The following is an 18,161-nucleotide window of genomic DNA, read 5'->3' on the forward strand; positions in this document are numbered from 1 at the left end:
TTTTAGAATAAAAAAAAAGCGAGAGAATATATGATATTGAAATATTATCCTGAATATTTTCTTTGGTTGCACCGCGCCTAAGAAAATTTCAAAGCAAAAAAAAAAAAAGAAATAATTTTATTAAACCCATTCTTTTAAATTTGCGTCTATGACCAATTTTTACCTACTCAAATACGCGGACCTTTTTAAATTTTGTACTTAGTACATTGGCAAAAGTGAATCTAACCTAAACGCAACATGCGCAATTTTACCATCACCCCTTATTGCGTGTTTACTCATCAGCTGAGGGACTCGCCGGCTCGTAGCGTGGGTCTGGGTAGTTTATGGGAAAGATATGGCGTCCGCTCAAGATGCTGAAATGAAACTGCCGTCATCAAAGGTAGAATTCAAACTAAGTGTTTGTTTACAATTTAAAAGCTAGATGCTGGTTCTATTAATCATTAATTTATCAATTAAATTTGATTTCAAGTGTTTTCTAAATGCTATTTTAGATTACAAGCAGTTAGAAGTTTCTTTATTGTTGTTCTCTTGCGTTTTCTGTTGTTTTGAATGAATTATGTGCTAACAAAAACCGCGTGCTTATAAATTTAATTTTTCTCTTTTTACTTTTCGTGATTAAATTTTTTTAGAGATTTTGCACAGGGAATAAATTTCTTTTTATTGAATTCTTGATAGCTATATGTTAGCGTTCTTGCATCTTATCTTATTTACATTAATTAATGCTTTGTCGAACTTATTTACTTTCGCCTTTATTTCCTGCCCTTTTAGATTTTCGATATGGTAAAATAAAAAACAAAATTTCAAAACGTGTTTTTAAAATAAAGCCTATGTATAGTTTTAATGCTGAATTTAATAATTAGCTTTTTAATATAATTTAAAAAAACTAAACATAAATGTTATAAAATAATTTGAAACAACTAGTTGAATTTATGTTTACAATTATATTTCAGTATTAAAAGGCTAATAAAACTCAACTAATATTGTTAATTATAAATTAAGTGCTTATTTTTATATTTTTTATGTAGAAAAAAGATTGGTATTCTTGATAATTAATTGACATACTTTAAAATTTTAGATTTAATCAATGCTTTTAAGTAGGTTGGAATTATTAGATAAATTCTAATATTTTGTGCTTTTATTTTTTCAATATGTTAATTATTGCATCATCTTACTATCTAGAGTCCATTTTTATTGATATATTTCTGTTTAAATAAATATTTCTTAAATGTAATATGAGTAAGTTTTAATAATGCTACATAATTATATCATAAATTTGTCATTAATTAATGTTATGAGGTGATGACAATTAAAAATTGAAAGAATTTTTTTTTCCTGTATAGAACTTTATTTAAATTTATTGGCTTTTACAGAATAAATAAAAAATTTATTTTGGGAGAAAAATAAATAATTCTTGAATCATTTCATTCATTTAAAAAAACTTGTACTTAGACTGTTTTCTAATTTTAATTAGATAACCTAAATTTAAACTGATATTGTTTATTGTGTTTATTAAATGTATCTGATTTTATATTTTCATATATCGATAATATATTGGCAAATATTTTTACTGACATTTAAAGTAACTTTATGTATAAACTCAGAATTCAAATGACCAAATTTTAAAGAAAAATTTTGATCAGTACAATTTTAATTGAATTCTAATATTTCTTTTTAAGTTAAATATTATTTCTAAATTTTTAAAAATAGTGATATACTTGCCTTTTTTATTTGTTAGATAGTTGTCATTTTTATCTTTTTTAGATTTGAGTTCAGGAATCTGTTTAGGTTTTTCTGAGAGGTACCTATTTTGTGAAAATTTAGACAAAAAAAAATCAACACAAAAATATGATAAAAATATGGATTTATCATTTCTTAAGAGATGCAAAAATAAAATTTTGAGAAAAAGTATTTTGTGAAACAACCGTTTTTCCTAGAGTTGAATTTGTGAAGGTACCGCTAAACGGTAGTAAATTCGGCCTGGACAGGCCCCTGGAGTTAAATATCTACTGATTTAGAATAGCATGTGAAAATCTGACAATAATTACTACTAATCGATAAAATATCACTCTTACCTGTAAAATTAAAATTATTGAACCATAAAAACGTTTTTTCCAAAACTGAGTTTTATATATGTGTTCAATTATTTTTCAGCTCTTTATAAACCTTGTTCACTATTTGAATCATTAAATAGGTGTTTTAATAATGCAGTAAAATCTCTCATGAGTGACCACTCTCTGTTCTACAATAAAATGGTGTTACCTCAATGGACTTCAAAATGTTATCAAAGGTCCATGATTTTTCGCAAGTGATTTTAATTTTCCTCAGTGTCATTTTTTTGGTAAGGAAGTGCTACACGTGTTGGATCATGAAAACTGGATCAATGAATAAAACTTAGTGTCAATAAAAATGGTCCCTAATTATGTGTACAAACAAATTTACCAATTAAAAATGATAGAACTATTTTAAATAAATAAAAATTTATGTTTTTTGTTTTAAGTTAGTATTTAATTTCATATCATAAAAATTAGCTGACTATAAAAAAGAACAGGTTTGTTTGCTTGAAATGCTTAGTTTATTCTAAAATAACTATTTTTCTTATTTAACTTTCAACTCTAAAAATAAATTAGGTATAGATAGCATCATCTTTAGTGCACTCTAACTGCAACATAAGGTTGTCTAGAGATCGTAAAAAAGAGTTCTCTTCATAAGGGCCACCCACGAATATTTTGAATACATTTGAATCTACTTATTTGTTTTGTTAATATCTTCGTTTTGAAATTTTTTTGTTTCCTTATTTGACCTTTTCCACATTTGATGTGGAGGTTTGAATCAGTCTCTGGGAGAGGTTTTGATGGTCTCTCCTAAAGGTTTTTGTCCACACAAAGTCTATGGGAAGAATTCTGTGCGTCCCAAAATTGGTTATAAATAAAGGAGGTCACTACACAAAGGTGGTTTCTTCTGGAGGTTTCGCTGTCTATCCTTTAGTTTAAGAAAAAAAAAACAACTAGATTTTAAGTTTAAAAAAATCACTGAAAAGATAACTAAAATAAAAGATTCTATTTTTAATTTACATTTATTTTTTTTAAGAATTCTAATTGTATTTGTAGTAAATTAATTTATGTATAAAATTTAAGTTGAATAATTCTTAAACTTTTTATTGATTTTCAGAGAGTCAAGGAACGGAAACATTATACTGAAGATTGTTTGCAAGATGAAGAAATTGAAGGACGTCGTATGTTTTCCGTTGAAGAAAAACTCACCTGTGATCGCTTTGAAAGTGGTTTTGTTGATGAAATGAAAGGAGAAGGTATATTTTTAAAAATAGTTACTTTGTGCTTTTGAGTGCTAAAGATGAAAAAGAAATAAGTTTTGAAACTTTGCTAAATCTCTGATTATTCATCTTTAGAGATTAAACAATTAATGTTTTATAAATAGTAATTCAGAGTGGAATTGACTTGAATAACCTTAGTTTTAAAACTTTAAATTTTAAGTTGCATTAATTTGCCTCTTGGCAATTACAATTTTTATGTATTATGATTTAAGACTAAAATAAAGAAAATATAAGTATTTGTTCATAAAGTGCTCTTAAAGAATTGCATGTGCTAACTCTTAATAACAGCAATTTGAGTTTGCAAGAATTTTATTAAAAAAAAAAAAGAATTAAAAATTACTTATCAGATAACTTTGCAATGTTTACAATTAAATTTCTTCAAGATGGGAGGGAGAAATAAAAAATGTAAACAGTTTTATGAAATGACAGGGGAAGTTTCAAATCTTCTCAGCATATTACAATATAAAACATGTCAAGCTTTAAAAACAATGTTTTAAAAAGTTGACCTCCAATATTATGGAGCTCAGATGATTGTAAAGTCTTTGTAAACAATTAAATATTTTAATTATTACTTATAAATATTATATTACAACTAAATATTTTAATTAAAAGTTTTTTTATTTTAATGCTAATAATGTAAAATCTTTATTTATATATTTTAATTTAATTTTAAACAAACCATCGTTTTTTTATTTAGTTATATCTTAAATATATGTTAGTTATAATAAGTATATCATAAGTTGTATTGATTTTTTTTATTTGCAGCAAATCATTAAAAGAAATTTCTTTTAACAAATTTTTGATTAATTAATATTGCATGCTGAAAGGAGACATTTTTAAGAAAAACATTAACATGTAAAGAAATGTACAGTAAAAAACAAAATAACTTTAGCTCAAATTCAAAAAATAATAGAGAATGAATGAAGAATAAGAAGAAAGAGTTTAATCTAGCTGTTGAAATTCTATTTCAACACATATAATTACTAGTTTCATATGTAATCGTCCCCTTCTCTTGTGGACCACTACTAGGAGGCCAGGAGTCTCTTGGATTTACAGACCATCGCCTCTCTTGTTCTCTATGTTTTTTCTTTCTCTATTTTTTTATTGTCTATTTTAATCTTGCCATTAGAAATAAAAAAATAACCAAGAAAACATTTTTATTCATATTACTTTAACTATGTATTTTTATAATAAATATATTGTAAAAACAATTATAAGTTTTGAGTTTTAAACTTCTGATTAAAGCATATTTAATTATTTAATTTAATTATAGATTTCAATTTGAAATATTTACAAGAACATGGATTTGTGAAACCTGTACTTTTTAAGGACAAGGCCGGATTGGGCATGAGGTAGAATAAAATGCTTTTATTTTTCATTGAAATATAAAAATGAAATTATAAGCTCACTTGCCAATGCTTTAAAAGACTAATTTTTGTATATAAGAATGAAATTTTCAATCTTGATCATGATTTGTTTCATGCTAAATTAAATAATTTCTATTTAGTGACATTTATAAATTGCTAATTATTTTCTTAGACTCATTGTTTATTATTGTATGCAAATTAATTGTGTGTTTCAATTCAGAAAGAAAATTATTATTTTTTAGAATGCCAAGTGCTAATTTCACAGTAAACGATGTTCGCCAATGTGTTGGTTAGTCTTTGATTTCTTTATTAGTTTAATTGAAATATTGTTCTAAGTTTTAAAATTGTTTTTGTAAAAAACAATTTGTTCTTAGGGAGCAGAAGAATGCTAGATGTGATGGACGTAACTACACAGAAAGACATTGAAATGACTATGAAAGATTGGTGTAAATATTTCGAGAATCCAAATAGAGACCAGTTGCTCAATGTGATCAGTTTAGAATTTAGTCATACTAGGCTTGAAAACTATGTAGAATCACCTACACTTGTAAGTAATGGTTATAAATTGTGAATGTGTTTTGGAACTTATGGTAATTAGTCAGATAGTATTATTTCTTTTACCATTAAGCATTTTTTAATTGTATATTTCTTTGGCAAAAATTATCTTTAGATATAGATTATTTCATGAATAATGAATTCTTATTTTTATATATTTTTGTTGACTCTAATCCTTTTTTTTTTCTTTTTGCTATGGTTGTTTTTACTACTTTTTTTTTCCACTTCCAGAAATAATTTTTAAACCATTATGATAACTGTAGTAAATGTATCAGTTTCTGTCAATTCGTTGCATTGAATTGAATTGTTTCAGATAGTATAAATAAACCTAATGCTATTTTACAGTTAGTGTAAAAGAGTTAAATTTATGTGTATGATAGTAACAGATACTTCCTAGTGGTTCACTGCTTGTTCTCCGCCTATGCATTGTTTGGTAAAAACTGCTTCTTTAAATGTTTACTATCACCCCTTAAATTTTTGCCCATGAGTTTTGTAACACCCTGTATGTACAGTGCACAAAAAAGGGGCTACTCTGAATAACTTTTGATTTAATGATCGGATTTTCACGTTCTATGACTCAATCTTAATGGTTAGGTGACCTATAATATGCTAATTAATTAGTGTGGATGATATTTAAGTTACAAAAGTACTTTCTCTGATTAGACAAATAGTATTATTTCTTTTACCATTAAGCATTTTTTAATTGAATGTTTCTTTGGCAAAAATTATCTCTAGATATAGATTATTTCATGAATAATGAATTTTTATTTTTATATATTTTTGTTGACTCTAAACCTTTAATCCAAATAGTTCAGGAGAGCGACCCAAAGTTTGGCCCCCCTAATATTAATATTGGTTTTTGCATATTTCACCATATCCCGAGCTAAGTGAATTGAAAATTTTTTGCACACAATTATAAAATTTGTTTTTCCAGATATTATTCCAGGCAAAAAATATTTCACTAAGTATTTACTATTTTTTATTATTTTATTTAATGACAGTCGAAAAACTTTTGAAGAGTAAGGTATGTTAATTTTTTTATAATTTTAAAGTATCTAATTTTAGATGGCGAAATACAAAATTTGAGCAAAATCGGTTGAATAGTTCTTGAAAAATCAATTTTCAAATATTTGGCTTTTTAAAACTCAATTTCTCAAAACCCATTCAATCAATTTTGCTCAAATTTTGTATTTTGCCATGTAAAATTAGACACTTTAAGATGATGTAAAAAATTGTATTCCTTACTGTTCAAATTTTTTTTAACTATAGCTAAATAAAATAATAAATATTTACTAAAATGTGTTTTTTTCTTGGATTTATTTTTGGATAAATGAATTTTATAATTGTGCTCAAAGATTTTTCAATTCGCTTAAAAAGTTCTCCAGTTACAGCGAAATATGCAAAAAATAAAATTAACATTAAGAAGTATGTATGTAGGAGGAGTATTTGTATGACTCTCCTTAACAAACGAGTAGGATCATATTTCCTAGATTGCACCTGCCCCCTTTATCTTGGCGGTCAAAAATCTGGATCTGTCAACAAAAAAAGGGTATGTTTATTTAGAGAAAGTGCGCTTTTGTGTCTGATTTCGTAATTTAAAATATTGTCTGCACTTATAAATCAGCGCATTTAGATCAAAAATTCTTCAGGGTGGTCTGTTTTTTTATTTTTTGTTTATTATTATTATTTTTTTTTTTTGGTGCACTGTAATTTAAATATTCTAACTATTCTTCTATATTAACTCTATTTAAATATTCTAATAAATATTCATAATAGGATTATTTAATTTTTAGGTACGACAAGTTGATTGGGTAGACTGGGTGTGGCCAAGACATTTAAAAGAGCAGCAGACTGAAGGAACTAATTCTTTAGATGAAATGAAGTATCCTAAAGTTCAAAAGTAATTATCCGCTTGAATAAATGCTCAAGAATGTATCAAGTTTTTTTGTAAATTTAATTATTATTTAATAATATTTACTAAAAGAAATAGAAGTTTTAGATAATAAGCCATAATCATTAATTGTTAATCATTAATTCTACCTCAATATGAATAGGGTAGTAGAGTTATTTCGATATGAAAAATTTAAATATCAATAATTGCACAATATTTTGAAAGCAAAAACAAGGAATTTTAATAACAGTCAAATTAATCCAATTTAAATAATCATTTTATGTGCATGCATAATTTTTTTCATCAATTTTTGAACGGACAAAATGTTATCTAAGATATTGATGATAGGTGAAATAAAATCAAAGTTTAAACGTACGTGTGGTGAAACATAAGCAAGTTAATGCAAAAAAAATCTTCAGACATTTATATTTTCACAGTAAATTTTGGGTGATTACAGATAAACTGATTTAATTTATGCACTGTAAAACTCTTAAAAATCATTTTCTTGATACAATTCGATTCTAACTCTACAATAAGGTACTAACAGGGTGGCCACCCACCTGGAAAACCTTGAAAACCTGGAATTATCAGGGAATTTTTTTTATACTTGAAAAATCAGGGAAATTTGGATAAAAACCTGGAAAAATCAGGGAATTTTAAAGAAAAGCTAGAAATTTTTTTAATTTCACTAATGTAAATTATTTACTAATTTTCTTAATTTAAATTATTTCATCTATTATACCCATTTTTTTAGACGGAAATGTATCTCCAAGCAGTTTAAATATCATCAACTTAGCAATATTTTGCTTGCATCAAAATTTGCTCCATTACAGCTCTGTTAAACTAGAATGCCACATAAAATTCACCCACTGTTGCTAAACGAATGTGGAAATCTTTGACCGCTATGGACTGTGCAATTTAGGAAAGATTGTGGTAGAGGTGGAAGAAGGGATATTAGCTTCTGTTTTTAAATTCTGTCCTTGGGCTGAATCCATTTATGGCTTAAGTTTGTTCCTATGATTTCGTGGTAATTTTTTTCCATTTTGACAAAATGTTTTTGTATTTTTAACTTTATAAAATTCTCCAAAAATTAGTTGGTTATAATTTAATAATAATAATAGATTTTATATTGCACTCTTTTTCTGAAAGCTTTTGTATTCCCATTAAAAGAAATCTGTGAATTATTTTTTCTCAGCAAACCAACCAATCACACATTTTTTTTTATAATCGCTACCAGCAATGTTTATCGACAAATTGTTACAATTGTTGCATTAATGCTAATTTTTTCTATTTCATTTTAACCTTTTATAACATATTTTAATTTTAAAAAAAGGTTTTTTTTAGGAACTAACTATATACTAATATTTACTTTTACTCTTTTGTTGGTCAATATATGATTTTTGATTCAAAATTTTGTACCGAAACATTAAAAAATGAATAAAAAATCTTGCCAAATTGTCAAAATAAATTATTTTTTTCAAGATATGTTAAAAAAATATCATTTTGAATAAAATATTTTATAATATAGACACTTTTCTCGCCTACACTTTATTAGAATAAAGAAACTAAAACCTGGAAATTTTAAGATTTTTATCCGGAAAACCTGGAAAAATCAGGGAAATTTGAAATCTGATTTGAGTGGCCACCCTGACTAACTATAAGGGAAAAGATTTAATGTGTTGAATTCATATAGACAAACAAAAATTTTAATACTTTAAACATATGTGATGATTAAAAATATTGAAATTCATTATAAACTTGCTAAATATGATTAATAGATGTTAATTTTTTCTTCATGATATTAAAGAAGACTATTTTAACAGGGATTTTGTTATTTGATAGAATATTTTGAGTGTAGAATTTTATTTTAAAATTTTGGCTGAATTTAGATGTTATTTGAAGAAGTTTCTCAAAAAGCATGATTTATTTGTAAATTTGCTTTGTTTTATAACAATTTCATGATTAATTGTAATATTTTTCAGGTACTGCCTTATGAGTGTTAAGGGATGTTATACAGACTTTCATATTGATTTTGGTGGAACGTCTGTTTGGTACCATATTCTTCGAGGAAAAAAGGTTTTCAGTCATTTTTATCTCTTACTATTTGATATTATGTGTGTGGACAATTGTTCTACTGAAACTTCTTATTAATGTTCACGAAGTGAATTTTTTTTTTAGTTCATATATTACATGGTGCATAGCATTTTTAAAAAGTGCTTGAAGGTGCTTATTTTCGATTTTCGTTATTTAACAATCCTTAAAGGTGCTTTTTTTCATTGGGTGTTTTTAAAAAGTTCTTAATTTTCTCTTTTCAAAAATGAGATTTTTTTTCTTTACATGAATGAGAAATGAGATTTTTTTCCTTATGTTTGTTGAAATACTTGCAAATCCGTATGTGTGTCTACTGAGTTCGGTGAGATCATTGCACTACCATGTGCAACTATGTTGCATTTTGCAAGATATTTTCGATTTTAGACTTCATTTTCCACCCTCTGATACGGAACCAAAAAATTTCCTGATCTTTTATAAGGGCTAATATAATCAAGAAAAGAGTACTTTGTCAGGAACTAGTTAGTTTATCGTGATTATGTAAAGCCTTTGAAAATTATTTTGCATTTTGTTAATGTATATAGTGCTTAAAATAATTTTTGAGTTCTTAAAAAGTACTTAAAAGGTGCTTATTTTTTGTTGAAAGATTTGGCTTGTATTAATTGACTTTCATGCAATTTGACCCCCAATTCCAATAATGAAGTTGTGAAAATTTTTATGTTGTAATTTCTAATTTACAAATGCACAATCTAGTACATTTTTACTTATTAACTGATTAAATAACCTACAGTAATTTTTAAAAGGAAATACAAGATATTATTATTATGTCTATATATATGTACTAATATTTAAAAAAATGAAGAATATATAAATTCAATAAATTTAATGTTTTTTTTCTATCAATTTTTAAACTTCTAACTCATGTAAAAAGTGCTTTTAGATCTTTTTTTTAAATTCATTTTATTACATTACGCATTTGTTATTTAAATAATACTTAGTTAAAATAACATAGTACTAGAGCTGCAGTGTGTTAGCAGACATTGTGTCCTCTGATGAAGTGCTGTTTTTGCTGACATGCATATTTTTAAAATTTTGTTTTGCTTATTTTTAGTTTCTATCTTTTTATTTAAATTATTTACATAAGACAAATTTAAATTTTAGAACTTTTCCATTTTGATTTATTATTTTAAATTTTTATCTTGAAATTTATTTAATCAATTTCATACTATAGTTGGATTACACATTTACTATTCACACAGAATATGTTATTTTGATGCCATAAGTAAGCCATTTATTTAGTAGCCTTGTTGAATTAAATCATTGAGCTTTGTTTTTGTTGTTAATTGCAAACATATCGTCAGGAAATAGCTGAATGGTTTGAGTTAAAGTAGGATCACCAGTGATTTAATTAAGGATGGAAAACAGAAAAGTCAATAAAAATGTATTCAATTGGTAAATAGAAAAGTCATTAAAAAAGGAATATTCATATATTAAGCTGCATTTAAAATAGATTTCAATCTCTTCAACAAAAAAAAAACTAGTCTTGTTCTGTTTTAAAAATAAAATTCAGACTTTTCGATTTCGGCATTGTATGTTTCATTATTTCATTGATTTTCTTGCATTTGTCAGTCATGCTAAATTTTATTTTTTAAATTCCTGACAAATATTCCTGAAATATTTTTGTTTACTTTACGTGCGAATAGCAGAAGGCTGGAATTCTACGAAGTGATGATGATGTGACCTTTAAGTTGATTGTCTACTTTATTTAATAAGTCATTGAAATTTTACTGTATTTTCATTTTCCTTTTAGGTATTTTGGTTGATACCACCTACAGAAAAAAATCTAGCTCTTTATGAAACATGGGTGTTATCTGGGAAGCAGGGTGATGTTTTCTTTGGTGATACTGTCGAGAAATGTGCTCGTGTTCATCTAGAATCTGGTGACACATTTTTCATTCCAACTGGTAATAATTGTGTTTTGATTACTTTTTAAAAGAAAAAAAAAATTATGTAAATAGTTGTTGCCTATAAATATTTTTTTCCATTGAAGACTTTATGTATTATTTTTATAATTTATATTTCATCATATATATATACAAATCTTCCAACTGTTACGATTTAAACATACGAACTACAGTTTTCTTAATTTTGCTATGCCCCATGTTTCCGGTATTGGATCCCACGCTTTTCCTACAGTCTGCCATGCTCAATTCGAGTAAGCAAGGAATGCACATTTGGGAGTATACTTTCTTATAGTGATCCCAAGGAAAGAGAATCGATTTGCAAAAAACGATCACAGTCTCCTGTCGATTTGGTAACAGTTATCAAATGTAATCATCTTGCTGAAATTAGTAATCAAGCAATTCTATTCATTATGATACATTTATGCCATTTATAGCTAGAAACATTTATAGTTGATTGAATTATTGATGTCAAATCATTTTATTTGATGGTCAGTTGTCTTAGTTAGGAAAAAGCAATTAGTTGTAGTCTTATAACATGCATTTTACACTATACAAAAATATTTAAATCTTCATACTTTTAAGTTATTTATATTTTATAAGATTTAGGGGATTGATCATATTAGAGCTATACAATTTACAAATGAAATCTTGTTGATTATTTGCGATTTTTCTTGTTGCTAAGTTGTCATCATGTTTCCTTACACTTTCTTCTTTAATTAAGTTTTTCATTATGGATTGCAATTTATTCAATAATTACTTAAGTTATTTTATTACCATTTTCTTTAAGAATTGTTATAAGCATTGAGCATTTGAAAGTTATGTCTGTTAAAACATTGATTAAAATATTTTTTTCAGGCTGGATTCATGCTGTGTACACTCCTGAAGACACTTTAGTGTTTGGTGGCAATTTTTTACACAATTTTGGAATTGAAAAGCAGCTACGTATAGCTGAAGTAGAAGATTTAACTCATGTATGTAATAATTGCTTTTTACTTTTCATTTTCTGATGAAGAATGTTTTGATTATATTGTATTGTCAGAAACCAATATGACATTTTTGATTTTTAATAAGCTGTGTGATATATGTTTGAAAACAAAAATTGAGTAGCTTTTGTATAAACAACAATTAAACCTTTCTCTTAATAAAAATTTCATGTTTGCATGCTTGTAAAAATTTATCTCTATTAATTAGTATTTTGATGTTGTTTTGTGGAAGACAGATAACAAATGCAAAGTAATTTTACAATCTAAAATTGTTAAATTTGATTCATTGTGGACCCTGAGTAATCACGATTTTGAAATAATTTTTGGGCTGTAATGATGTTCCTTGCAATAAGGAAAATTGAAGTAACAACATAAATTAGGAAAGTTAACTATCAATGTATATATCCTAATAAATAAATGCAAAAAGAAGGAAATAATAATAAAAATGCTTTGGCTATATTGATACAATATTAGAAAGCACACTTTTTTGCAGATATAATCGTGTGGGCTGATGAAAAGATTATATCTTTATTTTACGGAATTTTTTTTTTAAATTTTTTTTTTTTTTACTTTTTTTGGATAATTTCCCCCCTTTTTTTTCATTGTTCTGTTTGTTCTGATTCTTTTTTTCATTGTGTTTTTCATGTTTTGTGTGTGTGTGTGTGAAAGAGAGTGAAAAATGCCAAACTCCGTACCAAAAAAATAAACAAACTTGACTATAACCTTGGCAGATCACTAAGATTAAAGGGTAGTGTCTTCTGTCTAAAAAATTCTCATATTTCAATTTCATACAAAATTCTAAAATCTTTTTATTTCTGGGATTCTTTGGATTTTTCTTAATTCCAAGAAAATTTTAGACTAACAAAGATCTCATTTTTAATATCTTTATTATCCTTTTCATGAATTTTATAATTATGACAAAATTTGTTGATAAATTACTTGTATTATCATTTTAATCTTTGCATAGCAAAAAAATTTTTGCTTATTTTTCTTATATGTTTAAGAAATTGTCCAAAACTTGCTCAACTTAAGCCTTGTCAAACCTGATTCATTATATTTATATAACCAGATTATCAAACATATACGTGTATATGTATGTTTTAGTGCTCAGTCAAAATGTTTATTTAAAAAATTTCTGATTTATATCACTTTTAGGGGCATAACTTATTATTCACATAGGCAAAATATACTTTAGTTTTTTATTAGTTTGTTTTAATTTATTTTGTAATTTTTGCTTTATTAAACGTTTCAAATATTTAATTAAAAATATTTTATGTAAACACTATGTTTTGTAACATGCAGCATTCTTATTTTTTGTTTCATAACTCAATTAATAAAATAAAAAATTATTCTTTCCATTTCAGGTTCCTGTAAAGTTTAGATACCCATTTTACACTGAAATTCTGTGGTACGTTGTTCAACGTTTTGTTCATTGTTTACTGGGCAAAAACTATTTAATTTGCAATGAAAGTGGTGAAGTGATACACAGAACAGATCCTCATACGGATGCTTTAAATTTAACAGCTAATTCAGAAAAAGATCAAAAACCACTTTCCTTAACCCATAATACTGTGCCAATGAATGGTGAGAACTTCTCTTTCCCTTTTAAAGGAATCGGTGATACTTCTCAACAGGAATCTGTAAATGGTGTCAAGCCAGAATCTAATCACGGTGATGAGATCAATCCAGTAACTCAACCAGTGGAATCAAATCATACACCTGTTGAAAATATTCGCAAAATCAGTTTGAAAGAGCATGTACATATCACAAGATTAGAATTCAATGGTCTTAAGGTAACTTCTTAAGGAAATATATTAGTAAAATTTATTACAGTGTAGTGTGAAAATTCTAATTGTTTTGTTGCTTATAGGCAATTCTTAAATGGCTCAGAGGGTTGCCAGTTTCTAAAAAAGGAATACCACTTTATATAAGCAATCCTGATGGTTTATTGAATGATTTGGAAGTGAGTTATTTTTCTGTATAAGGCTTTTAATTAGGGTGTTTTAGTACTCATTGCCTTTAATGTATATTAGTAGATACCTTGGTAAAAAGTATTCGTATTAGAGATTATAAATCTATTATTTATGTAATGAAAAAAAAATTAAAAAATCTGGAGAATCATTATTGAGGAAGGCAAGTTAATAGCATCAAAATCTTTTTAATTGCCTGGTAACATTCTTCAATTTCTATTTTTTAATTTACTTTTTAATATGTACCCTGTCAGGGAGATTTGAAGACTATAAATCTTACTTCTTTGGTAATTTTACTTTTGATTGGGTTTAATTCCTATTAATTTTAATATTTTCTTTAAAATTTTCAGAATACTTAGATTTTTGTTTTGTAAAGACATAAATTTTTAAAATTTTTCTTTCTGTAATTTTTATGTTTTATGCTCAGATCTTTTTTATATATAATTTTGAATGTCTCTTTATTTAATCATATGTTATGTTTTAATTGCAGATTCTATTGTCTGAGCATGAAAATGATGATCAACGATTAGCTATTACTGGAAAACCATCTTTGTTTTGGTTTGATGTTAAGGTATTATGTTAATTATGTATTTTGTTAATTCACTTATGTGTTCAACAGCTACTTCATTGCGATAACTGCATAATTTTATGCAAATAAGCTGTTGACTTTCAGTTTTTCCACTGAAGGGCCAGTTTAGTGCTGCCATGCCTTAGGATCTTTATTTTATATATAGGAATGAGACATCTAACATAGATATCATTTTTTACCAAGTTCATCCTGTGATGCTTATGATTTGTGTTTGTGAATACTTTATATAGAATTTTTCATACTGACGCATTGTAGAAGATTAATATGAAGAACATGATAGAAATGTGACTTTACTCTGTTGGCCTTCCATTTTCTCAGATCTTAACTCTATTGAGTATTTGTAGAGTAATGTTTACTTTTATATCTAGGTACACAACTATCTAGTCCCACACTATTGAAAATGTTCTTCTTCAAAACAAAATGAATATTGAATGTGTACAAAAAATTTTTTGAGAGGGAGGTTGCATTAAATTAGCGATTCAGTGTATATTTGGGGGGGGGGGGAATTACTTTAAATAAATATTTTGAAAACAGTTTTTAGAATATGGTGTTAATTTAAAAAAATGTTTTTTAGTGCAGAGATGATTGTGTTCCGGAAAAAAATCCGGATTTCCAGATTTTTTGCTAACTACGATCCGGAAGTTTCTGGATATCCAAGGTCCAAAAGTTTCAAGAAATCATCTATCACATTTATGTATAAAAATTCTTGTATATTTTATTTAAAAATATTAGAACTAGAATTTATGCTGGGTATCTCTTTCATTTGTAAATATTTTTTCTGGTAGAATGATAAATGTGATTAGAGATAAAAGTAAACTTATAAATAATCATACATTTAAATTACACTGCATATAATTTATTGAAAATTTCATGTTTTGAAAATATCAATGATTTAAATTTATAAAGACATAAATTTTTTGAAATTCGTCAGGATTTTTCTCAAGAAATTTTCAGGATTTTTGAGTTGGGCTCACAATCACCCCTGTTAGTGTTATATTACTATCAGTTTAAGTTCATGGCTTAAGTAAATATTTAGTTAGTAATTGTACACTTTAGTATATAAGTATATATATAAGTTGTTAACATTCAGAAACTCTAAGCTTTAAAATTAAAATGAATATTTGTATAAGCATCAGATATTTTTAGCTTAATTCATGTTTCCCTAAATTCTTAAGGTTTCGAATCATACTGAAAATACATTAGTCTAATTGATATTAGAAAGTATTATTGTACTTACCATTGACTTTTAATGATTTAATATTGTAGAACTTATAATTTTTTGAAATTATCTTTTTTTATTGCATTTTTTATGCATCTAGATGAGTTTACATATTACATTAAATGAGAATATTCCCATTATTTTTTAAAATCACATTAGTCTTTTCAAACTATAATTTTCCAATGATTTAAGCATTAACCTTTTGCGTACAGCGCTGCCATTCTTGTACAGTTGTTGTATCAGACATAAGCAAAAGGTTAAGTGTATCTTCTCAAAATTGTATTTTACTAGTTTTGTTAGCTCAGTATAATAGCGTTATTCTTACAAAGATAAAGTTCTAGTAAAATATTTCCTTCTTGATTTAATAAATTAGATTTAAAATGCTTTTAACCTCTATTATATATAAACTTTCAAAACATATATTTTAATGGCTTGGAAATTATTTTATACTACAGTACAGAACCCATTATCCGGAAATCAGAAAACTGGAAAACCAAAAAACGGGAACGAAATTCGATAAATTTTCCCGCCAACTTTAAAAAATAATTTTTTTTTTTTTCCTCATAAGATTTTAGGATTTTTCTTTCTTTTTTGAAAGATGTTTACCTTACCATCATTTTGGAAATAATCATTAGTGTATTACTTCATCGTTTTTTTTTCTTCTTTAAGATTATTTCCAAATATTATTATTTTTTTTTTTTTAGTTGGGCTTAATAATAAAAAGCACGGTTTTTTGTAGCGATTCAGAAAACCGGAAAAATCAGTTATACTTTGTTTTGAATGATATAAAAAAAAATTTGCTCACCATCAATAATGTAACGGTTATTTTGTTACATTTAGGCGTGATCTGTTTTTAATAAATATAAAATTTGTTAGTTATTCATAATTAAATGTTTGCTTTTTTTATTTGTGCCAGAAACCAAAGCCCAAACCTCGAGCCGCTCCATCATCAGGTTCCTCATCCAAAGGCTCTAAATCTGGTGGCTCTAAAGGTAGTAATAATAGCAATGCTAGAAGGAGAAGAACAAGGTGTAAAAAGTGTGAAGCTTGCTTAAGAGCTGATTGCGGGGAATGCCATTTTTGCAAGGATATGAAGAAATTCGGTGGGCCAGGTAGAATGAAGCAATCTTGCATAAGTCGGCAGTGTATGGCAGTAAGTGATTTTTCTATTATTTGTATCAATGAATGTAATATTAGATCAAAGCAAAATTGTGAATAGTAGAGATTTTATATGATTGATTCTGTGAAAGATATGTTGATTGCTAGAGTCTGTGTTTGAAGAAGAAAAAAATATCTATACAGTCCGACCTCTATTTAACGAAGTCGCTAAATCCCGATACTAAGTTCGTTATGTGTAAAATTCGTTAAATGGAAAATCACCTTTTGAAATACTTAAACGACACAAAAATGGTTTTAAATTCATAAACACTAGACATAATTAAAATAGCAATCGATACACCTTTATCTTGTAAACTAGTATCTACTATTTATTTATTTTACCACACTGTTTGGCACAGCCTGTCCTAATTTGGATCTTGTGCCACTAAACCCTACATTCAATCAATCAGTCTATTTATTTTATAAATCTTAGCCTTAAAAAGAAATCTGCTTGGAAAGCAAGAATAGAGCAAAACATTATCCAGTGTTACACAACCATGTTATAAAATTTTCAACTAAAAAAAGCTGAATTTATGTATAAAATTATAGCTGCATTTATTTGCTGTATAAAATTATAATTGCAAAGTAATTTGAAACATACATTACCATGCATTCTTAAGTTTAATGGCTACTACTGATCAGACCCGTTAATTTTGTCTCGAGTTTTTTGCTTGAAATGCAAACAAAAAGGGGAAGGGATTTTACTGCTTTCTCTAAAAGTGAAGTGGCTTCGAAAATCAATTCGAGATCATTTCCCCCATAAAATGCGTTAAAAAGTTTGAAATGTTCTGAAACATTTTGGAAAATAGGAAAAGTGGATCTCGAAAAAAAGTTCATTGAATAGAAAATTCACTTTGCTATTTGGAAGTTATTTCACTATGAAATTTCCAAAATGTTCGTGGTTCCTTGAAAAAATTCTCAAAATAGAGAAATTTGCAAAATGGAAGTTCGTTAAATAGAGGTCCAACTGTATATATATTTAGTTCCTTGTGTGGAATTTTTATTCCTGTCCTCTTAAATTCTGAAACTGCTAGCGTAATTCTTTTCAGTGATGATATATGAAAGTTGAATGCTATGAAGTAACT

At 26.5% G+C, this 18,161-nt stretch overlaps 1 protein-coding gene across 3 annotated transcripts in view; it reads left to right on the forward strand.

The window, feature by feature from the left end:
- The window catches only part of LOC107451805 (lysine-specific demethylase 2B), a 43,307-nt gene that overhangs the window by 10,012 nt on the left and 15,134 nt on the right, over window positions 1-18,161 (forward strand). For 2 of the 3 annotated variants that reach the window (XM_087161016.1, XM_087161015.1), the window contains exons 2-13: window positions 3,169-3,307; window positions 4,605-4,683; window positions 4,941-4,987; window positions 5,073-5,245; window positions 7,047-7,153; window positions 9,127-9,220; window positions 11,004-11,157; window positions 12,013-12,128; window positions 13,505-13,933; window positions 14,011-14,103; window positions 14,601-14,681; window positions 16,835-17,071. In XM_087161016.1, the coding sequence (XP_087017142.1) occupies window positions 3,235-3,307; window positions 4,605-4,683; window positions 4,941-4,987; window positions 5,073-5,245; window positions 7,047-7,153; window positions 9,127-9,220; window positions 11,004-11,157; window positions 12,013-12,128; window positions 13,505-13,933; window positions 14,011-14,103; window positions 14,601-14,681; window positions 16,835-17,071 (1,683 nt within the window). In that variant the 5' untranslated portion in view covers window positions 3,169-3,234. Of the gene's footprint in view, window positions 1-218; window positions 380-3,168; window positions 3,308-4,604; window positions 4,684-4,940; window positions 4,988-5,072; window positions 5,246-7,046; window positions 7,154-9,126; window positions 9,221-11,003; window positions 11,158-12,012; window positions 12,129-13,504; window positions 13,934-14,010; window positions 14,104-14,600; window positions 14,682-16,834; window positions 17,072-18,161 lie in introns of those variants that run through there. The other variant, XM_021147955.3, reaches the window with a different exon arrangement.

This window comes from Parasteatoda tepidariorum, chromosome 4 (assembly GCF_982258835.1).
Source record: "Parasteatoda tepidariorum strain Cologne lab strain chromosome 4, Ptep-v5.0, whole genome shotgun sequence".
NCBI lineage: Eukaryota > Metazoa > Arthropoda > Arachnida > Araneae > Theridiidae > Parasteatoda > Parasteatoda tepidariorum.